Source organism: Scyliorhinus canicula, chromosome 2, assembly GCF_902713615.1.
Source record: "Scyliorhinus canicula chromosome 2, sScyCan1.1, whole genome shotgun sequence".
In the NCBI taxonomy this organism is placed as follows: domain Eukaryota; kingdom Metazoa; phylum Chordata; class Chondrichthyes; order Carcharhiniformes; family Scyliorhinidae; genus Scyliorhinus; species Scyliorhinus canicula.
The window spans coordinates 45,770,866-45,796,365 of NC_052147.1; the positions used below are offsets into that span (position 1 = coordinate 45,770,866).

The window sequence follows — 25,500 nt, forward strand, 5'->3', positions numbered from 1 at the left end:
CACCCACCCACAGATTTCTTCACAGAATAACACAATATTCCCCAAAACTATTTTTGAAAAACCCGTTCTCGCAACTCCATCATTATACTGTCTATTGATCATTGGGTATGCAGTGTAAGCACTTACGGCTGTGTTAAAGTGCACCAATGGAATGCATGGTAGGTAGGCTGAATGAATCGAATGCCTGAACCTTGTGTTTCTTCGGCAAGACTTTGCAGTCAGCAGCAAAGTGACTATGCTGTCCTCAAAGAAAACTGCCCGCTAAGATATAGCTATCTCTTTAGCATAGATTTCACCAATCTCAATGCAACAGGCAAGAGGAGCCCTTTTTGTCCATCCTGCCAATGTTAATTTGATTCTGACTCCCAACGTCGTCCAGCAAGCAGGCTAAGCAACCTGTCACATTGCAGTATTCACATACAGGAAGTGACGTGCACTGTTTATCCTTTACTTTTTACATTTTAATGGGCCTGAAATAAAGTTTAGACAATGGTTGGCATGGTGGCACAGTGGTTAGCACTGCTCTCTCACAGCACCAGGGACCGGGGTTCGATTCCAACCTTGGGCGACTGTCTCTGTGGAGTTTGCACATTCTCCCCGTGTCTGTGTGGTTTCCTCCGGGTGCTCCAGTTTCCTACCTTAGTCCAAAGATGTACAGGATAGATGGATTGGCCATGCTAAATTGCCCCTTAGTGTTTAAAGGTTAGGTGAGGTTACGGATTTGTGGTGGAGTGGGGCTAGGTATAGTGCTCTCTCGGAGGGTCGGTGCAGACTCAATGGGCCAAATGGCCTCCTTCTCCATTGTAGGGATCCTATAGTTCTACAAAATATTTGAGGTATGGTAGAATCTGATAAACTTTACAAAAATAATTTTATTAAAACCTGTGGAATTTTTATAATAGAGAAACTTGTAAAATATTAAATTAATTTTTCATGGTTCAGGGATTGTTCAATAATTATGAAGCAGTACATTGAATTCTTCATTCAACAACGTTTGACTTTTGCAGCAAGATTAGAATGTAGAATGTAAAAGGGGGAAATTCTCATCAATTGGGGCCTCACGGTAGCATGGTGGTTAGCATCAATGCTTCACAGCTCCAGGGTCCCAGGTTCGATTCCCGGCTGGGTCACTGTCTGTGTGGAGTCTGCACGTCCTCCCTGTGTGTGCGTGGGTTTCCTCCGGGTGCTCCGGTTTCCTCCCACAGTCCAAAGATGTGCGGGTTAGGTGGATTGGCCATGCTAAATTGCCCGTAGTGTAAGTTTAATGGGGGGATTGTTGGGTTACGGGTATACGGGTTACGTGGGTTTAAGTAGGGTGATCATTGCTCGGCACAACATCGAGGGCCGAAGGGCCTGTTCTGTGCTGTACTGTTCTATGTTCTAATTCAAGTGCTTTCTAAATAAATCCAGTGAATCTTGAAACAATAACCTCTTTGGGATTTAACTGCTTTTGTGGATGTCCAGAGTTGCTGTCAGTGTTGCCATCATAATGACAGCGAGCACAGGTAGTTTCACCATCAACTTCACCATAATTGTAAAATCTAAGTCTATGACTTTGCAGAGCCAAACAAGCCTGTCCCTAAAGAAATGACTGTGTGGATGTAATGCTTCTAATTCCAGCTGAACTCCAAGACCAGATATTTAAGCAATAACCAAGATTTTCAATAACGCCTTAGTACTCGAGATGGCTATATTTACAGTCTGATTTCGACATCGATAAGCACTTCTGGAAGCAGCGCAGTTCATTTTCTTTTAGAATCACCTTTTCATGCAAATTCGAAGAATGGTACTTGACCAAGTTCCATTTCTACCAGGCCAATCTTCTCTTGGTGGGATCAGCTTGCTTCTATTTGGGATATGTCATGAGTTTGAGTATGAAGCTTCAACAATTATGCCCTGTCTGTTATTTAGCCACCAGTGTTTAATCATTTAAGTGATTTATCTCCTTAAAAAATATCTTATTTATAAAACCTCTCACTGTTTGGCCATGAGTGCTAAGTGGCCGCCGTGCAAAATGGTGGCTTTCCAGCAAAATAATAATCACCATTGTTTTGAGTGGGTTTGCAGTTATGAAAATTAACTTACTGTTTTTGAGTAAGGCATTTAACAAGGTCCCACATGGTAGACAATCCAAAAAGTAGATTTCATCGGATACATGGGAAGGTGGCAGGTTGGATCCAAAATTGCTTCAGTGACAGGAAACTAAGGGTAATGGTCGATGGATGTTTTGCAAATGCAGAACTGTTTCCATTTGTCTTCACAAGGTTTAGTTTTGGGCCCTTGCTGTTTGTCTTATATATAGATAATTTAGGGTGGGACTTTCCTCCCCCTCTGTGGTGTGTTCTGCAGTGAAGGGGGGGGATTGCCAATGACCAGCGGCAGGATCTTCTGGTCTTGCCGCTGTCAACGGGATTTCCTGTTGAATGCACCCCTCGTCACGAAACCGGTGGCGCGAGTGCACCGTTGGCGGGACGGTAAGATCCTACCAGTGAGAACGGCCAGAAAATCCCGCCCTTAGACTTGAATGTGGGAGATATGATTGGGAAATTTGCAGATGACACAAAATTTGGCTGCGTGATTGACAGTGAAGCGGATAACTTGATTTCAGAATGATAGCAATAGTTTGGTTAAGTGGGTGGAGAAGTGGCAAAAGCAATCCAATCCGAAAAAGTGTACGCTAATTGCATTTGGGGTGGGCAAACAAAGGAATACTCAATAAATTGGAAAATAATAAGGGGGATTGAGGAAATAAGGGCTCTTTGAGTATGAGTACATGTTCACACGTCCTTGTTGGTGGCAGGACAGGTGGACAAGGTGGTCAAGAAAGCATATGGAATGCTTGCCTCTATCTACAAAAGCAGGGATGCAATGATGGAACTATATAAAACGCTGGTTAGGCCACAGCTGGAATTTTGTGTACAGTTCTGGTCGCCACATTACAGGAAGGACTCAATTGCTCTGGAGAGAATGCAGAGGAGATTTTTCAAGAATGTTGCCAGGGTTTGCAAATTGCAGCTATCAGGAGAGATTGGATAGGCTAGGGTTGTTTTCCATAGAACAGAGGAGGCTAAGGAGTGACCTAATTGAGGTGTACAAAATTACTTGGGGCCTAGATAGGAAAGAATTGTTTCTCCCAGGTGAGGAATCAATTAGCAGGGTGCAGAGATTTAAGGAGATTGGTAGTGGAATTGGAGGGGACATGAGGAAAAGCTTTTTCACCCAGAGGGTGGTGGGCATCTGGTATTCCCTGCCTGTTGAGACTGAGACACTCGACTCATTTAAAAGATACTTGATTATGCATCTGCATTATTGTAACCTGGAAGGCTAAGGACCAAGTGCTGGAAAGTGGGATTAAAATGAGCGGCTAGTTTCTCTTTTTTTTTGGCAACATCAGGTAACCACAAAGCTGCAACATGAGTCACAGGGAAAATCTACCTCATCAGAAATTACAATTTAAGTCACTTCATAGTTTCCTCTTTCTTTTGCTCAATTTAAAAGCCCAATGGTACAATGCTCCAAAAAAACTTGCATTTGCCAAGCTGAACCTGAGAGTGTACATGAGCAAAGCATTATGGCATTTCTCCTTCAAGTAAACTAAATAAAAGTGATGTCTGAAGAATTATTATTTTAAAAGCACAGAACAAACGATAATTGCACATCTCTAGTGTAGTTGCAGAATGAGTTTTAATCATAAATTGCAGTTAATGTCTCTGGTGCTAATAAGTCAAATAATATTTTTTCCAAAAATATTATCGGCTTACAATTGCCTGTTGAAACTGTTATCATGCCAACACCTAAAGACGCAAAACCAAATAATTTTGAGGGAATACAGTTGGACAGGTTGAAAATCCCTTATCCAAAATTCATGGGGCTGATTCGGAATATACTGCGCATGCGCGGTGCGCATTGGGAACTGCGCTTCGCCTAGGTGCCTTGTGGGACTTTCCACTCGTGGCGTCACATCGGCGCTTGAAAAAAGTGCAGATTTCGGACTTTTATGGATTTCAGATAAGGGATCCCCAATCTGTATCTCCATTTTAAAAACTATTATCTTTTGCGCTTGTGGAAAAAATAATGATATTAGAAAGTGGATTAGCTTTCCATAGTATTGCTAAACACTTTTTTGCATTCCTTGACCAAGTATAGCGGAATGCTTTACTATGCAATAAGTTATAATGAATTTGAAGGGTTTAGCTCACCAGGCTAAATCGCTGGCTTTTAAAGCAGACCAAGCAGGCCAGCAGCACGGTTCGATTCCCATACCAGCCTCCCCGGACAGGCGCCGGAATGTGGCGACTAGGGGCTTTTCACAGTAACTTCATTGAAGCCTACTCGTGACAATAAGCGATTTTCATTTCATTTCATTTCATTTTCATATTATTGTGCCAGTGTTTAAATAAGAAAATATTTATTTGAAGAAAATTATGCTCTTTTGACGTCTGTTATGCTCCACATGAAGATCAACAAACTACAAGAACCAAATTTACCAAACTATTCCAGTGGAGAAAAAATTGATAACAATTCACCTTTTTATTGTTTTTACTTCAACAAACAAACCAAAATCAACATACATGAAACAGCAGGTAAATCATGATCAGTATCAATTATACATGAAATCGAGACAGCAAAGATTCAGATTCGTCAGTACCCCACTTAGCATTTATGGCACCTATTTCTGCCACAGTGCCCTTCAGGCCTCTGATCTTCCTTGGGAAAAGTTCAGCTCTTTCCTCAAGGATTTAACCAGCAATTCTCATCCAACAGCATTTTGCACTTAACCTAGGTTGCACCGCTACCATCTTCAACAAAGTGATGCACTTCTCCAGAACCTTCTCAGCTCTGCTCCTGTCGATCTTGGTTATGTGGATTCATTAGAATCACCTTTATCTGAACCATCAGTAATTACCTTGTGTACTGCATGGCTAATTCTGGTCATTCAATTATTTTAAAGTAAAAGGAAATACAGGATTAGAACATAGAATAGACCATACCGTGCAGAAGGAGGCCATTTGGCCCATCGAGTCTGCACCAACCCATTTAAGTTCTCACCTCCACCCAATCCCCGTAACCCAGTAACCCCTCCTAATTTTTTGGGACACTAAGGGCAATTTATCATGGCCAATCCACCTAACCTGCACGTCTTTGGACTGTGAGAGGAAACCGGAGCACCCGGAGGAAACCCACGCAGGCACGGGGAGAGCGTGCAGACTCCGCACACACAGTGACCCAGCAGGGAATTGAACCTGGGACCCTGACGCTGTGAAATCACAGTGCTAATCACTTGGATGGGGGGGGGGGGGGGTGAAGGAAGGTTTATGACAGATACAGGGGGGCTGAAAACAGTGAATGCCCTAAAGGAGTATAGAAAGTGCAGGGGAGTACCCAAAAGAAAATCAGTACAGTAAGAGGAGGCATGAAAAAACACTAGTGAGCAAAATAAAGGAAAATCCTACAATATTTTATAAGTATAATAAGAGCAAGAGGGTAACCATGGAAAGAGTAGGGCCCATTAGGGGCTATAGTGGCAACTTGTATGTGGAGCTGAACGACTTGGGTGAGGTATTACATAACTATTTTGCATCAGTGTTCACTATGGACAAGGACGGTCTAGGTATAGAAAATGGGGAGGAGGAATGCGATATGATTGAACAGATTAGCATTGGGAGGGAGATAGTATTAGCAGTTTTAGCAGGATTAAAAAGGGATAAATCCCCAGGCCCAGATGAGATGCATCATAGGCTGCTATATGAGGCAAGAGAAGAGATTGCAGAGGTTTTGACATTAACTTTCAAATCCTTTATGGCCATCGATAAGGTGCCAGAGGACAGCTACATCAGGTACCATTATCCAAGAGGGGAAGTAGGGAATGTCATGTGAGAGTACCTTTAAGAAATGGGTGTGTATATAAATATCTGTAGTGAGAGTACATTTAAGAAATGGGTGTTTATTACTGCAGTGATGTCAGAGTGGGTGGAGCTGGGCTGTCTGTTAGCTTTTTACTTTTGTTTTAGGCTTTTTGCTGCAGGGTGGGTTTGGTTTCATTTTAGTTTTGGAGAAGCTGCAATCACAGGAGGATGTGTGTGAATCTCTGCAAGCTTATGAGTGTCCATTTTCTGGTTTCAACTTGGTAACCGTTCTCAGTAGTGAAGTTAAGCCTGATGTCTTTCTGTAAAAAGGTGTTTTTAAGTCTTATGGATGTTAAAAGGAAAGCTTAAAGGATTACTTAGAGTTATAGCCTTCGGGGGTTGTATTTGAATTAATGGTTGCTAAGATGTTCACTATGTTTTAAAAAGGTTAACTTGAGTACATAGAAGAAACATTGTTTTGCTTTAAAAAGTACTTTTCCATTTCTGCTGTACCACACCTGTAGAGTGGGCCGTGTGCTCCCCATACTGCAATCTATTAAAAGCTGTGGGTCAGGTGAACTCCATGATACACTTTGGGGTTCTCTAAACCCTGGCCCATAACAGGAAAAACGGGTCATTACAGGCCAGTGAATCTAACATCGGTGGTAGGGAAATTATTGAAAAATATTCTGAGGGACAGATTAATTTTCGCTTGGAGATGCAAGGATTAATCAAGGATAGTCGGCACGGTTTTGTCAAGGGGATATCATGTCTAACAAATTTGATTGAAATTTTCAAGGAGACATCTAGGTGTAATGCAGTTGATGTAGTCTATAGAGTATTTTGTAAGACTTTTGACAAGGTCCCGCTAGGAGACTGATCAAGAAGGTAAGAGCCAATGGGACCCAGGGCAATTTAGCAAATTGGGATCCATATTGGATTAGTGGTAGGGGGGTAGAGGGAGGGTGTTGGTCGAAGGTTGTTGTAACTGAAGCCTGTGTTCAGTGAGGTACAAAAGGGATTGGTGCTGGGTCCCTTGCTGTTTGTAGTATACATTAATGAGCTAGGCAGGAATGTAGGGATATGATCAGTAAGTTTGCAGATGACCCAAAACTTGGAGGTGTGATAATAAACAAGGAGGAAAACCTCTGATTGCAGGATGTTATAGATGGGCTGGTCAGATGGGCAGAACAGTGGCAAATGGAATTTAACCCTGAAAGTGTGAGGTGGTGCATTTTGGGAGGACTAACCAGGCAAGGGAATGCATAGTGAACAGTAGGATGCTAGGACGTACAGGGGACTGGAGGGACCTTTGGGATGCATGTCCATAGATCCCTGAAGGCAGAGGGACAGGTAGATAAAGTGGTTAAGAAGACATATGGGATACGTGTCTTTATTAGCCAAGGCATACAATATAAGAGCAGGGAGGTTAAGATGAATCTGTATAATACTCTTGTTAGGCCACAGCTAGAATACTGTGTACGATTCTGGTCACCATGCTATAGGAAGGATATGATTGCTATAGGAAAGACATAATTGCACTAGAAAGGGTGCAGAAGAAATTCACCAGGGTATTGCCTGGGCTAAAGCATTTCAGCTAGGCTGAAAGTTGGGCTCCAGTTAGGCTGGAGTTGTTCTCCTTGGAGCAGAGAAGGCTGAGAGGGGACCTGACTGAGGTTGAGATGTACAGAAGTATGAGGGATATAGATAGGGTAGATAGGAAGAAAATGTTCTCCTTAGTAGCGGGGTCAATAACCGGGGGGGCATAGATTTAAGGTAATGGGCAGGAGATTTAGAGGGAAACCCCTTTTCACCCAGAGGGTGGTGGCAAATCACTGCCTGAAAGGGTAGTAGAGGCAACATTTAAGGGACACTGGAAATACCATAGCATACAAGGCTACGGACCAAGTGCTGGAAAATGGGAATAGAATAGATAGGTACTTTATGGCTGGCACAGACACGATGGGTCGAAGGGCCTCTTTCTGTGCTGTGTGACTCTGACTTTAGAAACAGCAGCAGAAACCTTTTTATATATGCTTATCCTAGATCCGGACTTCGAGTTTCAGTTTTTTCAGATGCTGCACCGCCACCACCTCCCTGAAAAACCCAATCACGTCGGCCGGCAGGATCCCAGGTTTTCATAGAAGCAAAATACTGCAGATGCCATAAAAGCAGGAAATGCTGGATGAACTCAGCAGATCTGGCAGCCACTGAAGAAAAGTAGAAATGTAAAAAATTATATAGTTAGAAAGGGGGCAGAGGCAGCGGGGCAGAATAGAAGAGCGATAGGTTGGGGTAAAGGAGAGGGTGACAAGCGGGTATACTACAGCCTTCTAGACTCAACATTGAGTTCAACAACTTCAGACAGTAAACTCCCCACTCCATCTTAAGACTTCCTACCCCTGCCATTTTTTTGTAGTTGGTTGTTTTTCAGCTCCCTGGCCTGACACAACGCAACCCCACCCCTACCCCATCTGTCACTTGCTTCCATTAACACATTCTGCTCTCAATCTACCTTTTACCACTTTTAGTACTCTTCAACCCCTAATGGCACCGTTAACACTCTCCTATGTCTAATGTCCATGACAAATTTGTCAACCTCTCATTTGCCCCACATCCTCCACCTGCTCTGCCCCACATCCTCCACCCATGTTTCAACGATATAATTCTTTACATTTCTAAAGTTCTGAAAAAGAGTCATTTAGACTCAAAATATTAACTGTTTCTCTCTCCACAGATGTTGCCAGACCTGCTGAGTTTAACCAACAATTTCTGTTTTCATCCCAGGTTTTCATGTCCATTTGCACAAATGGAAGCACACAAGGATAAGGCTTGTGAATTTTCCCAATACTGTCCTCCAGGAGGAACTCGAACAACCCGCTGCAGACTCCACCCAAGTTCCAAAGTAGTAGAATGCCAGCTGTCTTCCAGAGACATCCCTCACTTTCAACGCCCATACACTGATTCCCTCATTCAGCCTTGTTAGTGCAGACGAGGAACACAGAGTTCATATTCCATTTCTGCATGTCAGTTACCATGATGACCGGCTGCTCCTTCACTTGCTAATTGTGACGCTGAGCCACCTGACTCTGGTTCACAGAGCAGCACCCGAAGCTGGCTCTTAAATGTGCATACTGTGTACAAGTTCTCCCTGCTCCATTACTCGGGATTCCATCACAATACCTTTTTGATATCTTAAAATCCTTTCTGTGTGTTATTACAGTCCAAAATTGTGTTAAAATGTTATTAAGTCACTTCCTACCTTTGGTCTAACTGACGTTGATATTTGTGCAGCTAAGAGAGTAAATGGGCAGCCCACTCATAAACTGCTGCCAGTGACTCCACGAGAAACTGCTCGAGTGTAATTAGTTCCTCCACTTCTCCAGGGAGATGCTACAACCTCAATTTCACACTGCTCAGATAAACAGCCTTTGAGCAGAAATCAAATCTGCACTTGCTCTTTACTTCATGCCTCTGAGCATTAACTTTTGGACTTAACACCATGATCTGTTGTGTGTTTCACCTCCTTTTGCATTCTCTCCCTTACCCTCAACATAATGCATTAAAAAATGTATGTTATGTTTCAAATGTATTTCATCTGAATTTCAATGAAACATTCTCATTACTTTTCCTTGGGAGAAAAATAGAGGCAAGGATTTAACATAGTGTAGAACTTTTCCTAACGCCATGTCCTATACTGACCGTTAATGCCTTTCGACAGGCGAAGTGTATCTTGGGGAGATTTGTGTCCCAAGTGACAACCCACCTCCTGCCCACTTCACGCAGCCAGAGTAAGTAGCATGTTAATGTCATTGTTAAAATTATTTTACATTCACTCATTCATATCCACTGAACAGCTCCCCACTTGAAATGGGTGTACTCAGGTAATTAAGCAATTTGTTGGTGCACTGCAAGTTCCCCCTCCAAGCCACTCACCATCTTGATTTGGAAATATACCACCGTTTCTTCACTGTCGCTGGGTCAAAACTCTGGAACTCCCTAATTCCCTCCTGTGCCAAAATGTGAAACTGGTGATACCGGTTTTTATTTTCTTATAACTTGACTGGATTAGGCTAAACAGTATTCTGATCCAGTTTCGAAAAAGCAATAATGTTGGTTTGTTGGTCAGTTGCTGCCCATTGTCAATTCAGCAATTTCATTGAATCTTAAAGTTCAGGGATTTTCAAAAAGGCAATTAAAGGTGGCTCCTATTACATTATACAACATATTTAGATAAACTCTTTGCCTCGTGCATGATGAGTAGAAATTCACTTCAATCTTAATTTGTGCTTTGGGAACCATAGGAATGCTTTTTGATACTTTGTAATTTTTTTTGCTGGAAAAGAACCCAAGTATCAAAAATATGCTTTTCAAAAAGTTATGTGGTAGCTAGTTTTCTTTTTAAAAAAAAAAAATTTGTTTTATAGGTGAGCATAACGGATTATGTGGTCTTCGATCAGTGCAACATCTTCCAGACAATAATCCATGCAACACATAGTGTAGCCACAGTTGCTCAGGCTCCGGTAGAAAAAGTAGCAGACAAACTGCGAGGTGCCTTATGGTCGCAACAGCCAACATCTCAGCCAAGTCTCATCAGTGTCAACAGTAGTGGTGTGTGGATTACATCAGGAAAAAATGAGTTCCACGTGGCAAAGGGCAATCTATTAGGTTGGTCAGCCTTTTTGAAGTATAAGTGAAATTTATTCAAACTGTTTGCCATTGTGCACGAGGAAATTTGAAAAAAATTAATTTCTGTTTGTCATTTTATATTTTTGTATTTTAGTTTTTGATCTATTTTCAATTTGTGAATCCCTCAAATCTACATGCAATGTACGATTACTGCCTAAGGGGATAAGTAGTTATTTGTTCTTTGACTTTTGCCAAGGTCATTTACGCAAGCTGTTGGAAGGAGTGCAACATTTTTGTGTAACCAGCGGTGTCACTCTATGCCAAATTTCTGATCTGTCAGTTTATCCGCTGCTTTTTGTCATAAAATTTGCAATGGAATCATTTTTGTGCAATATGTCTTGTACATTGAAGAGTAAATACACACTGTTTATTCTTCTGCAAAGCTTTATCAGAACAATATGCCTGAGAAAAAATTTTGCTATTTATTTGGAGTATTTAACTAGTTAGCACTTGGTGCTGAGTTAGGCCAACCAGAGATACCAGCAATTTGGCCCTGTCTTAAATATTTTAATACATACATGACCATTAAAATGAAATGGGTGCTTACTTCCCAACTGTTTCACAATCGAGTTTTGAAAAACCCATCAATTTTATTGCATATACAAACTGATCTTTCTAACTATAGTGTTCTGTTTATTTAGTGATTTTGTTCATTGCAGTCTCCAGTTGAATTAAAACATTTGACCTCCATGTATTAACTCTAAAGTGGAAATGTCCTCAAATCTAATTTTATGGGGGGTGTTAATAACATATCACAACTACAGAACAAGTGTTCAAGAATGTGGTATAGTTCAGTGATTGTTCCTAAGGGACTTGTTATGTAATCGTGCAGGATATTTTTTGTTAGTTACCAATGCAATCAGAATTAGTAAACTGTTAAAATATCATTCACTTACTTTTATAGCTACATATTGGAAGACAGTTGTACCTCGAGGAACTGTGTCAGCTACAAAATGGGCTTTTGTCATGGCTTCTATGGCCCCTACTAAAAAAGGTTAGTGGCTGCTATGTGCAGCTTTCACTAATAGGTCATGCAGTTATATCCCTTTTTATGTTGTACCTTTCACACAGACTAAACTCGTTTATGTTTTGTTCTGTGGACATAAGAACTTAAGACAGTGTTAGATTTCCTATTTCTGTCTGCTGCAGTCTTCTGTGGTTCCAGAATTCCATAAGACGTAGGAGAAGTAGGCCCATCGTGTCTGCTCCGCCACTCAATGAGATCATGTCTGATCAGATATAATCCTCAACTCCATATTCCACAGATTTATTATCCTCTTAAATGAGCGACCCCTTACTCTGTGATTATGCCCTCTGGTCCTAGACTTTCACACGAGAGGAAATATCCTCTCGGCATCTACCCTGTCAAGATCCCTGGAATCCTATGTGACTTAATAAGGTCACCCCTCAGTCTCCTAAACTCTAATGAGTACAGACTCAACCTCTCCTCATAAGAAAATCCCTCCAGACCTGGGATTAACCTAGTGAACCTTCTCTGGACTGCTCCAATGCAGGTGTATCTTTCCTTGGATTAGGGGCCCAAAACGGTTCACCGTATTTCGGATGCTGTTGATCTAGTGTCTTGTACAGTTTTAACAGGACTTCCCTATTTTTATATTTCATTCCCTTTGAAATAAAGGCAAACATTCCATTTGCCTTCCCAATTACCCGCTGAACTTGTACACTAGCATTTTATAATTTATGCACAAGGACCCCCAAATTCCTCAATGCTGCGGTGTTTTGCAGTCTTTGTCCATTTAAATAATATTCAGCTCCTTTATTCTTCCTACCAAAATGCATAACTTCACATTTTCCTACATTATTTTCCATCAGCCAAGTATTTCTCACTCACTTAACCTGTCTATGTCCCTCTGTGTCATCCTTATCACTTGCCATCCCACTTATTTTGTCGTCTGCAAACTTGGCAATAGTGCATTCACTTCCCTAATCCAAGTCATTAATATATATTGTCAATAACTATGGCCCATAACTGATCCCTGTGTCACAACACTAATTACAGGTTGCCATCCTTAAAATGCCCGTCTTATCCCTACTCTGAGATTATCAGCTTTGACAAAGAGTCATCAGAATCGAAATATTCTGTTTTTTCTTTCAGTTTAATACTATCCTTCACTTTCTTGGTTAACCATGGTTGATTTATCCCTTTCCTAGAATCCTTCCTCTTGGGATATATCTTTGTTGTGAGTCTTGAACTATTTTCAGAAACATTTGCTTTTGCTGATCAACTGTCTTTCCTGCTAAACCCCTTTTCCCGCCCACCCCAGCCAACTCTGCCCTCATTCCTTTATACTTACTCTTAAGTGTAGCACAGTTGTTTCTGATCCAAGTTTCTCACCCTCAAAATGTATGCTAAATTCTACCTGCTTCGGAGAGGATTCTTTACTGAGATTGTTTATCAAACATGCCTCATTACATATTACCAAATTGAAAATTGCCTGATCCCTGGCTGGATCCATAACTTATTGTTCGAGGAAACTGTCCGGAATAATTCTTCCTCGTGGTTAAATCTGTCAATTTGATTTTGTTCACCCTTTGGTTCCTTTGAAAAATCTGTTGGTGAATTATTAAAGCGAACACCAAGATTAAAGTCACCCATGATTGAAGTACTGCTTTTTTACATGCTTTTATTATCTCTTGATTTATTCTCTATCCTAGAGCATTGCATTTGTTTTGAATTGACTTTCCCTAGGTGTTCCAATGCAGAAATTGGTACAATACCCTGGGTGGTTTCTGAGAGAAAAAGATCAAAAGGAAAAAAATAGAAAGCGACATTAAAAACAGAAAATGTTTGAGGTGTACAGATCTGTTAGTATCTGTGAGGAGAAAAGATGGATTTTTGTTTTTGATGCAGATTCTTCATCAGAGTTGGAAATTTGGAAGTCAGCACACTATTTAAAGGTTGAAGCAGAGATGGGAAAGGAAACAAATTGGATGAAATATAGGATTAGCTGCTAGGCTCTGAGTTCCATTGCAGCACATTGAAAAATGAATGATCCATTGGACTATAGGCTAAGGATCTTGTGAAATTAATTCATTCCAATTTCCCTTGGAAATTACTTCCACAACTAGCTTGAATTTGGTTCTATTTAGCAATGTCACTAACAGGCCAAAGGATAGTTGTGTGAGAGATGGGGGGAAAATCCCATACTGGTGCAAGTACAGAGTCCTCTTGTGAGTTGGGGCTAGGGCAGCATGGTTGGTCAATTCTCTTAAAGTTGAAGAGGTCGCATAGATCCATACTGGGGAAAATTGCACGTGATCTCTGCAGGAAACTTTTCTTTTTCTCTGACACTGGATGCTTCACTCCCCAGCCCCAACACCCTGAAGTGTAAGTAAGTGGTGCGTCGGCAGCAGAGATCAAAGTGAGGGTCAAGGGGGACAACAGTTATTGCAGTTACTCCTATTAGGGAAAGCGATCATGGATTTTTCAAAGTAACAAAAGGGTGAACAAAAGCCTAGATGACATACAAAGACCTTTCTCAGTTGGGAAATCGAGCAGGATTAGAAAGGCAATAAACAAAATAAATATTGAACCAAATTTGAAGAAAATTAGGAGGTCAGATGAAATTAAACTTCAAACCTGCCTAGGAAAAGGATAAGATACTTTTCTTGCAGCTAGCTGGGTTGGAGCCACATCTCTCTCTGTCTCTCTAAGTACCATGTACTAATAGGGCATTGGCAATCAAGGACCTCCGTACATTGGTCTACATTTATGCTTGGAAAGTTACTGCAGTGGATTGGTGTTGCCTCCTGCAGGTTCTGACTGACCCGCAACCGACCCTCTTGCTTTTACCACCTGCCATAGGCTTAGAAACATTTGCAGGTTGATAATAAACCCGTTTGGCCACATTATGAGCCTACCTTTTTTGGCTATCAAGTCCCAGAGTGAGAACAAATCCAGATCCTTCTGGAGGTACGGAAGCTACCACTGTACCACCAGATTGGTTGGAGCCATAAAGGAGGCAGAGCGAGAGCACAAACAAGGCCCATGGATGTATCAGAAAGTTAATTAACCACATCCTACCAGCTTATTGGAAAACATGCAAGCTGTAATACACATAATTACATGGGTGGGAAGAAACGGTGATTTAGTCATGTTTTTTATCCCACATATCATTTAATCATTTTCTGCAACACAGATTCTGTCCGACATGTCCAGTCACCAAAGGAAAATAGCCAACTACAGTTGAAACTATTACTGTGTAAAATTTCTTCTGTGCCTGAATTTAATCAAACTAATTGTTATTGAAGTCTTAATAGCCACATATCCTTTGCTGACCATTTGCTTTCCTGTACATGACAGCATTATATTCGAGGTTGCTGACTTGCACGTTCATGAAAAAATAGAATGCAGTCTCAACATAGGTAAAAATTCTGACGCAGCATGAATCATTGCTCTGACCACAACCTATGTGAATTATCTGCTCTTGTTTCTGTATCTTTCAATCTCATTTACAGATATTTATTCACTCATCTTTAAACGTGTTGATTTAACATTATGTTTGTAATTTTGCAGTTCTATTTACATATTTAATGGGGATGACAGGCTTCTTGCATTTCCTTCTGAAAGTTAACGGTTGAAAATTTTACACTTAGTCTGCAGTCACAGCCATATTAAACAACTCTTGCATCTGTTTTATATTCATTCATGGGATATGGTCATCACTGGCTAAGCCAACATATATTGGCCATTCCTAATCGCCCTTGAGACGGTGACGGTAAACTGCCATAATCTGTATGGTGTAGGTACATGCACAGTGCCTTTGGAGAGGGAGTTCCAGGATTTTGACCCAGCAACAGTGAAGGAATGGTTATATAGTTCCAAGTCAGGATGGTGAGTGGCTTGGAGGGGGAACTTGTAGATGGTGGTGTTCCCATGCATCTGCTCCCCTTGTGGTAGAGGTTATATGGGTTTGGAAGCACTGGAACTTTGGGGAGTTGTTGCAGTGCATCTTGTAGATGCACTACTACCACTGTGTTGGTGATGGAGGGAGTACAATGCTTACTAAAATATTTCAGTATGTTTAAAGTGGTGGATGGGGTACCAACCATGCAAATTGCTTTGTCCTGGATGGTGTTGAGCTTCTTGAGTGTTGGAGCTGCACTCTTCCAAGAAAGTGGAGAGTATTCCATTACACTCCTGACTGTGCCTTGTGGGCGGTGGACAGGCTTTGGGGAGCCTAATCACTGCATAATTCCCAGCCTCTGACCTACTCTTGTTACCACAGCATTTATATGACTAGCCCAGTTGAGTTTTCAGTCAACGGTTAGATTTTCTCTTTTAGGAAATGCCTGCCACTTTTGTGTCTGCAAGTTCTAACAAAGTTACTTGTAACTTATCGGCCCAAGCCTGAATATTGTCCAGGCCTTATTGCATATGAACATGGACTACTTCAGTATCAGAGGGGCCACGGAAGGTCCTGAACATTGTGCCATCATCTACGAACGTCTCCACTTATGACAGTATGATGGAAGCAAGATTATTGATGCGATAGCTGAAGATGGTTGGGCCTGGGACACTGCCCTGAGGAACTCTGCAGCTATGTCCCAGGTCTGAGTGTTATCCTTGTTGTTTAGAACATAGAACAGTACAGCACAGAACAGGCCCTTCGGCCCTCAATGTTGTGCCGAGCCATGATCACCCTACTCAAACCCACGTATCCACCCTATACCCGTAACCCAACAACCCCCCCTTTAACCTTACTTTTTTTTAGGACACTACGGGCAATTTAGCATGGCCAATCCACCTAACCCGCACATCTTTGGACTGTGGGAGGAAACCGGAGCACCCGGAGGAAACCCACGCACACAGGGGGAGGACGTGCAGACTCCACACAGACAGTGACCCAGCCGGGAATCGAACCTGGGACCCTGGAGCTGTGAAGCGTTTATGCTAACCACCATGCTACCCTGCTGCCCCTAATTTGTAATATGTAAATAGTATCTGGACCACACCAACTCTTAGCCAAATATTCACTTGTGATAAAGTCTCATTTTCTGGATCCAGTTCCTCCTCCTTAACTTGAAGATTTAATTATCCATAATCCTAGGAACTCTTCTCTGGGCCTTTTATCAATGCATTAAACACCAGGGGAGGATTAAAGTAGGTTGGAAAGGGAATAAGACACAATGCTCAAGATTTTTTCCAGCGGCTTTCAAGGGAAGGGAAGGGGTTGCAAGGTAACATTGTTCGTGGAAATTTCTAAAGAACAAGAAAAATAACTGTAATGCTTGTGGATTGAATAAATTAATCTGCATGCTGTGATATATGGCTGGTGAAGATTGATGAGGTGAAGTGGGTCCAAACAATAGGATTTGGTAGCTGCAGAAAGGTCTTTTAAGAGATTTGGAAACCAAGATGAGTTTGATCTTTAAGTTAGTATGCTGAGGTTGAAAATGTAGAGGGCTTCGATAAGGATAAGTGTTGATGGATGTTCCGAACTTCATGAGTGACCTTGGTTCCCAATTAGTTCCCAATTAATTGAAGTTTATGAAGAGTGGAGATACAGGACCATATTTGAGAAATCAGTTCTTGAGATAATGAAGGTACGGATTAAGTTTTAATTGATGAGTGAGAAATAGGAACAATAGAACACATAGCAATAGGGGCACAATAAGGTCATGTGCTGGAGGTAGAAAAATACAACCGTGGCGACTGACTGATGTTGGACTAAGAAGGACCGCTTTTTGGACAAACAGAACAATTATTTGGTTTAACCTGAGCAGCTGGCCTGGGCGACCAGTAGAACTGGAGTGAGAGGCTGCGGTGTAATTATGAACCTACGAATATTTACATAGATTTACGTAGAACATACAGTGCAGAAGGAGGCCATTCGGCCCATCGGGTCTGCACCGACCCACTTAAGCCCTCACTTCCACCCTATCCCCACAACCCCTCCTAACCTTTTTTTGGTCACTAAGGGCAATTTATCAAGGCCAATCCACCTAACCTGCACGTCTTTGAACCGTGGGAGGAAACCGGAGCACCCGGAGGAAACCCATGCGGACACGGGGAGAACGTGCAGACTCTGCACAGATAGTGACCCAACAGGGAATCGAACCTGGGACCCTGGCGCTGTGAAGCCACAGTGCTAATCACTTGTGCTACCATGCTGCCCAAATATTGTTCAGTTTTGTATTAATTGAATAAAGGAGATTTTAGATTTTGCAAGATCTAATATTGAATAGCGTGTTAACAATATTGGAGTAATGAGGGTGGCGGAGTTGTTCGTTTAAAGATAAGGGGCGAGATTCTCCGCAAATGCGGAGAATCGTAAAAGCTGCCGTGGGACAGGCCGTGACCCACAGCAGCCTTCACGCCCACTTCCGGGGCCGATTCTCCCCCCCGGGCAGGGCTAGGAGCGTGGCCCCGTGCATCACGGCGGCGCAGCCTTGACGACGGTCGTCAAGGCCGCACGCCAAGCGTCACGCCGGGTGACGCGGCCGATGACGTCAGCCGCGTATGCGCAGGTTGGACAACGCCAACCCGCGCATGCGCAGTTGGCGTCTTTTCCCTCAGCTGCCCCGCAAGACGTGGCGGCTTGTTCTTGCGGGGCGGCGGAGGGAAAAGAGTGCGTCCGTTATGGACGCACGGCCCGCGATCAGTGCCCACCGATCGCGGGCCTATGCCCACCTTGGCACGGCCGTGGTACTGCCCTGCCAATCGGGTCCCCAGATGCCCCAAACGGGCATCTAGCGCCCGTTTCACGACGGCAGCAAGCAGGTGTGTTTGCTGCCGTGTTGAAATGGGCGCGAAGGCCCGGCCCATCGGCCTCAGAGAATCGCCGCTCACCGTAAAAAGCGGCGATTCGTGGCGTGGGTCGGGCGTGGGGGGGGGGGGGAGAATAGCGGAAGGGCATGAAAAATGTCGGGAGGCTCTCCCTCTATTCTCCCACCCGGCGTGGCGGGCGGAGAATCGCGCCCAAGTTGTCTAAACTGTCACATGTTCTACATGTGGATTTACTAACATTTTTGCATGATTTATAACAATTGCTTCTAAATTACAATTTACATTCCTCTGGTATATTCCATCATTTAATTAGTCATGTTGCTGACTGGGTACTTTCAGTGAATGTTCAATAAACGCATCTAAATCCTTTTTCATTTTCCACCTTTGCCAATAGGCATGTGTGACCTTTGAGTGCAAAAATTCAATGTCTACCAGTTCACTGGATACCTTCCATGACTGGTGGGTACTACATGCCATTTCTATATTATTTCCTTCAATCTTATTGTTTAATCGTATTGATATCAGTTGGGTTGGTGAAGCCCTCCCAGATTCTCTAGTGCTCTCAAGAAAAGACACCTGATGATTGGATTTTTCCCGATCTCTCAGATGTCAATCCATTAGAAAGTGTGATCCATTTCCTTTGTACGTTTTTTGCATTAATTATTTTGACCACTAAATGATATGTCACAGTAAAATTTGATAATGAACCCATCTCTATCATTTGTGAATAGTGCCGGGGAATGTAAAAATTGATCTCTGTAAACGTTCATCAAACAATGTCAAGGGTAATGAATGCTAGCTTTGCTAGTGATATCCAGATCCCATGAATGGATAAAATAAAACCTTTTCCAGATTGTCCTTTCTATTCAGAACCACTGATGGCTGCTTAGCACTGCCAACCCAGTTCTAGAATCAGCAAGGTAGTTTACCACGAGCCTTAATTTTTCTGAACAGTCCCAGGTAAATTAAATTCGCCAAGTAATCCTCAGATACAAATTTAGTAACTTCAAAACATCCCAATCCATAATTTATTGCTTCTAAAAACTAATTTTAAAGCTGGTGTTAAAATTGCTTACGTCAAATATTTTTACATTTCCCCCCAAAAAATCTCTTGATTTCATCTGAGATTTGTAAGCATTTCAGATGGTGTTTGCTATAGAAAGCGATTATGTTGTACCTACATCAATCATTGTCAATCCAAAACTGGATAATGTTCTCTTGGCCATGGAACCCCCTTTCAGACACAATATAGAAATGGTTGTTTGAATGCATAAATTCAAATTCTAAATTAGCAGTCCCTTGTTGATCAAGGTCTGCTGGAGCATGAATACAAATGAAAAATTCAATGCATGTCAGTGCCTGTATTATTTCTTCAAAGCTTTATGATGCCAATACCACTGGAGTAAATGGAATTGAAGTACAAATCAGCCTTGTGTCAAGATGGGGGGGCGATATTAGAAACTTGAGTCCAGAAAAGGGGGTCCAAAATGCAGCAGGCAATTTAAGGGTTAAATAGACTGAAGGAAAATACTGTTCGCCTGGATTCAAAGGGATATGCCCACATCTGGTTGAGAAACATGGGGTGGAATTCTCCACTCCCGCGCGGCATCGGGAAGGCCGTTCCTTGTACATTATTTACACCCCCCCCCCCCCCCCCCCCCCCCCCCCCACAGGGGGCTAGGAGCGACACTCCGTAAATCTCGGCCGCCGGCTGATGCGACGGTGGCGCCTAAGTGACGTCAGCCGCTCATGCGCAGGTTGGGCGTCAGCCGCTCATGCGCAGGTTGCCGGCTCCAACCCGCGCATGCGCGGCTGACGTCACGACGGCTGACGGCTCCAACCCGCGCATGCATGGTTGCCGTCTTCCCCTGCGCTGCCCCGCAAGACGAGGCGGCTTGATCTTGCGGGGCAGCGGAGGGGAAAGCATGTGTCTCTTGGAGATGCCTGCCTGACGATCGGTGGGCACCGATCGCGGGCCAGTCCCCTCCCGAGCACAGCCGTGGTGCTCACTCCCCTCTCCACCCCCCACAAGCTTCAAACGGAACTTTGGCGCCATGTTCACGACGGCAGCGACCAGGTGTGGTTCCCGTCATCGTGAATCGGTCAGGAACGTCAGGCCGCTCGGCCTATCCGGGCTGGAGAATCACCGGTCACCGTGAAAAACGGCGAGCGGCGATTCATCCGAGCGGGGGGGGTGGGAGAATCGCGCGGGGTGCCAGGGCGGCGTGTCGTGAGTCGCCCGGCCCTCCCGCGATTCTCCCACCTGGCATGGGGAGCGGAGAATCGCGCCCATGGTCCCATTCAAACTGAAACTCGTTAGGGAATGCATAAGGTGATTCACCTGAATTCCATTGTCTTTCAGGATATTCCTGCATGACCAGACATTATACTATTACAGAGTCTGATAACCCATTTGTCATTCAATGGAAAGTAGTTGTATATGAATGGCATAGCTCTGGGGCTGGATTCTCCGCAACTCCAGCCAAAATTGCAAAATGCGATCGGCCGGAGAATCGGCTCCGACACCAAAATCGACATTGATGCCGATTCTCCGGACCCCCCAACTAGACGGAATTGTGGCACCTGCCACGAGGCCCGAAAAATCGCATCAGGTGCCCCGATGACCGATTCTCCAGAGCCGGAGCAATTCTGCAGCCTGGATAGGCCGAAGTCCTGATGGTGTGGTTTTAACCACTGACGTGCTGGCTGAGGCGTCTCCGGGAAGAGGTACGGGTTGGCGTGGGGGGACTGCGGGCTCCCGTAACGGACACCGGCCGTGCTTTCTGCGGGAAGAGGGGGGGGGGGGACAGGCCGAGCAGTCGGGGTGCCCCCAACATGACGGAGGGGCTCGCGCAACGGACACCATTATGGTCCCATGCGCTGGGTGAAGGCAGGGTTAACGGTCGTATGGGTGGGTGCCGAACCCCACCCCGGCCACCCCACCCAACCGGCGACACCCACCAGGGGACCACCCAGGGCCACACCAATGGTAGTCCCTAGTGAGGGCAGTGCCATCAAACGCTGGCTCTGGCAGCAGGGACGGGCGCCAAGAGCGGGGGCACCGACAGGGTGGGGCTGGGGAAGTTATGCGTGGCTGGGGCGTGCGGTAGCAACCGGGCCACCATGTAGCCCATGGTACCTGGTTGTGCACGGGTATGTGCGCCATGGTAACATTGTGTCTCTCACCCCCTGCAGATCATAATGTTTGGGAGAAAATTGCTTCGTAAATACAAGAATCATCTTTCCTTGTCTGTATATGTGGAAAGAGAGCTGTGTTAGTTAGAGTGGTGTTTAATGGAAACTGACATGTTAGAACTGTGAAGTAAAAGTTTAAATATTATTTTCTTTTGTTTCAATAAAGTTTTGTTCATTAAAAAAGACAAGCCCTGGAGCGGATTGATCTTTATGCACAGTCTTAGAACTTTAACAAAAGTTACGTGTCTGGTTCAGTATCTTCATCGTTGTTGAGGGCTGACCAGGTGTCTGTAACACATGATCTAATGGTATGGTGGAATAGACTCCAGGGGCTGATTGACCTATTCCTGTTTCTATACTTTTGAAACCTCTTTCCTTGCAATTAACTCTGGCTCCATTCTCTTACAATGCTGTAAAATGTGTGGGTGTGATGGGAATTATTAACCTGCTGTAAAAGCTTTTTATCTTCAAAATGATTAAATTCTAAAATAAACAAAATCAGAACAATAGCTCAAAAGTTTTATTTATTTCAAAATGATTGATTTGCATTGCACAGATTAGTAAATGACAGATTCTTTTACTGTTTTCCCTGATTGATCCTTTCATGTTACAAGTGTCTCTCTAATTTATGGAAATCTCCATGTTGCTTTTTGTCTGCAACTGAGCTCATTGGATAATTGGATCATGGGGCTGTATTAACAAAAATTATTTTCTTGTTTATAATTTCTTCTGCAGGAAGTTTTCTGTGGCTTGGTCAAAGCAACAAGGATCTCTTTTGCATCAACGATCTGAATCCTGAGTTTCGGCCCTCTACTATACAATTACCTCCAGACATTGAGATGGTACAGATTTCTGCCAACCACGATGCGGTATGGGGCCTGGACTTGAAGGGCAAAATACATATAAGGACATTGTCAGAAAACTGCCCAAGTGGTATGCACTGGACCAGACTGGATCTTACACAGTTGGGTAAGGTTATTTTTTTTAAAACATCGTTTTGTTACAGCAAGGTTTTTCCTTTATTTGTTGAGCAGTTGCATCACATAAGGGGTCCTCTTGCATTCAGTTTATGTCCAAACATGTCTGCTCTTCTTTTCCCCAGCCTACGCACTCACTACATTGGAATTTTAAAAATGCAACTCTGCAAGTTCTGACAAAGAGCTGAGATCTGTTTGGCTACATTGAACTCATGATCACTTGGGGCCCAAATTATAACATCTTTAACATGGGACCGCATTCTGTTTATAACGGATCAAAAACAGACTCACTTATAATTTTGCACATTTGCTAGGATATTAGAAAAGCTCAAACATGTTTTGTTGGGCTGTTTTCATCTGGAAAAAACTTGACCTTACTAATACTTCATAGCACTGTATATTTTTGGCTGTTTATTATCTTTACAATTAAACAGCTTGTAATAACAAATACATTTTATTAGTTATTGCCTATGAAAAGCAGGTCAATATATTTGACAATTTCTGTCTTCCATGTTAATAGTGACTATGTAAATATTAGTGAGTTGAATTGCTGCTGGTCCATAATCTGAGAGGGCTCTACCCGAAGGCAGGTCCTTAGTTCATAGTGATGTTGCTAAGAGTCATTGTTAGCCCCAAGCTATGCAACTTAAATATAGATACTTAATTATGATGGACATGGGCCACTTTGGGGGTAGCTTAGTATAACCATTAAAAATGGTGTTCAAAAAGCAAAATTGGAGCGCTTGTTTTTCACAAGCTTAAATTCATTAGTTTGGTTCATTATTGTTTGAGATACTTATGAGAGGACCCTGTCATTCTCAAATAATCCTGAAATAGTCTTGACAGACTTTGTTCCATAGCTTATTCCTGGCCTCCTCTTACATAATGCTACCTCTTCAACCAGTCAAGCAGAGATTTGGCGTGATCCTTGAATTGATAAATTAATCCATAATCTCCAACATTATACTCGAATGTATCAATAGAAATAGCAACCATGAAAATAATGCCGATATCATGGGAATGTTGACTATTTTAATTGTAGGTGGTAGAGTCGATGGACATTCTTCTATCACGAGTTTATTGCATGTTAGAACATACCTTGAATGGAAAATGAAAACAGCAATGCAGAGTAGGTGATATCTGACCCTGTGTTTTGGATTATGGTGACGTTGTTTAAAATCAAAACATTTTAACAGCTGTGTCATCATGTGATTGCTCCAGCGATATCCAAAGCCTGTGCCATATGACATTTTGATAACTGCTGATGCGGTAATCTTGTGTGGAAATAAATCTAAATGGCAGGTTGTCTAATATACACCAAGGGCTTTTTTACATTCTTTGTAATTTAAGTTGACTCTTTCATAAGCAATTGTGAGACCTAGTCTGTCATTTTGTTACAATAATCTGATTAGGTTAAGTGTTAGTATAAGCACTTAGAAATAAGCCAAATTCTAAAAGGGCTCTAACATTTCTTTACCGTAAATATGGAAAGGGAAAACTCAGCACTACACGTGTATAAACTGACCAGGAATTCACTTAAAGTAAGATCAATGCATGACAGAGAGGGAGAGAGAATTTCATGCATACTTATTTGTGTGTGTGCATGTGTATGTATGCACGTACATACTTGGATCTATTCATAGCTGGAACTTCATTCAGTTGATGGCATAACTTGAGTCAGAAAATGGAGGGTTGAATTCCTACAACCAGAATAATCTTTACATCATTGGCCTAAGTGTCAGTGTTGCCAGAGGTACTATGTTTTGGATGAAAAGTTATAAAAACTCTTGTCTGCTTACTTTGGTTTGAGGTGCATGCAAACAATTACCTAGCACTATTCCGAGAACAGTGACTAATTCCTCCCTCAACCATTGCTTTTAAAACTGACTTACCCACCAGGAGCAGGTTTAACACAGTGGGCTAAACAGCTGGCTTGTAAAGCAGATCAAGGCCAGCAGCGCGGGTTCAATTCCTGTACTAGCCTTCCCGAACTGGCGCCAGAATGTGGCGACTAGGGGCTTTGCACAGTAACTTCATTTGAAGCCTACTTGTGACAATAAGCGATTTTCATTTAATTTAATTTAAATTTATTTGATTTAAATTTGTGGGATCGTGCTGTACCCAGAATAACTGATTCATTCATCTAAAATGTTTGCTCTTCAAAAGCAGTTATTCGCTTGGTGGTATGATCTGGTAAGTGCCATGCAAACAAAATCCCAAAGGGAAACTTGGCAGGGCATCACAATTATTTTCTATTTGTGTTTTACTATGAGGAGGTTTGTGTTCTGTAGTCAGGAGCTGCAAATTTTAGTAACTCTTGTGGAGATATTAAATTAAAACATTTACTAACAAAAGAAAACATAAACACACAATTACATCTACGCAGTTAAAATTAGCCTTACAGAACATTCCCCCCAAAACATTATTTCTTTGTTATACTCAAAAATAAACATCTCCTGAGGCAACAGTCCTTATAGATATTGAATCTATTAAAAAAGTCCAGTAATATTTCCACAAGGCGCATCCCACTATTGCTGTAGGGAAAGGATGTCACAAGGCTGCTCTCGCTTGCTCTCGCTGTCTGCTAGCATAGAGCACATTCCAGAAGGTCTCATACGGCCATCCCCAACACTGCTCCCAACCTCTCTTTAAATGTTTTTCTTCTCTTTCATCTTTTCCCATTGAAATTTATCTTTCCCAGAAAATAAAACTCTCTTGTTCTAATAGTCACCAATTTCAAATAAAATAAATAATATCTTTGCCTTATTTATCTATGATCCTTTCCCAGTTCTAAACCACTTTTAACTTTTGTTTGAAATTTAACAACCGAATGCAACAAATCTTCTTTATCTCCTAATGCAAATTTCTAACCATGACTTATTTACCTGTACAACCACAACTCTGCCCTAATCATGTAAAAGCCTGCCTTTCACACCTAGACGATTTGATGTCCTAAAACCTGCAGCCCAGCTCTCTTCAGTTTAATTAAGTTAGAGTCCCTCCCTCCACAGAAAATCACAGAAATTGATTTTTTTTAAATACC

At 42.6% G+C, this 25,500-nt stretch overlaps 1 protein-coding gene across 3 annotated transcripts in view; it reads left to right on the forward strand.

Moving 5' to 3' along the window:
- Positions 1–25,500, forward strand: part of tecpr2 (tectonin beta-propeller repeat containing 2) — a 107,336-nt gene that overhangs the window by 48,594 nt on the left and 33,242 nt on the right. For all 3 annotated transcript variants that reach the window (XM_038777249.1, XM_038777242.1, XM_038777233.1), the window contains exons 14-16: positions 10,274–10,514; positions 11,440–11,529; positions 22,216–22,449. In XM_038777249.1, the coding sequence (XP_038633177.1) occupies positions 10,274–10,514; positions 11,440–11,529; positions 22,216–22,449 (565 nt within the window). The remainder of the gene's footprint in view (positions 1–10,273; positions 10,515–11,439; positions 11,530–22,215; positions 22,450–25,500) is intronic.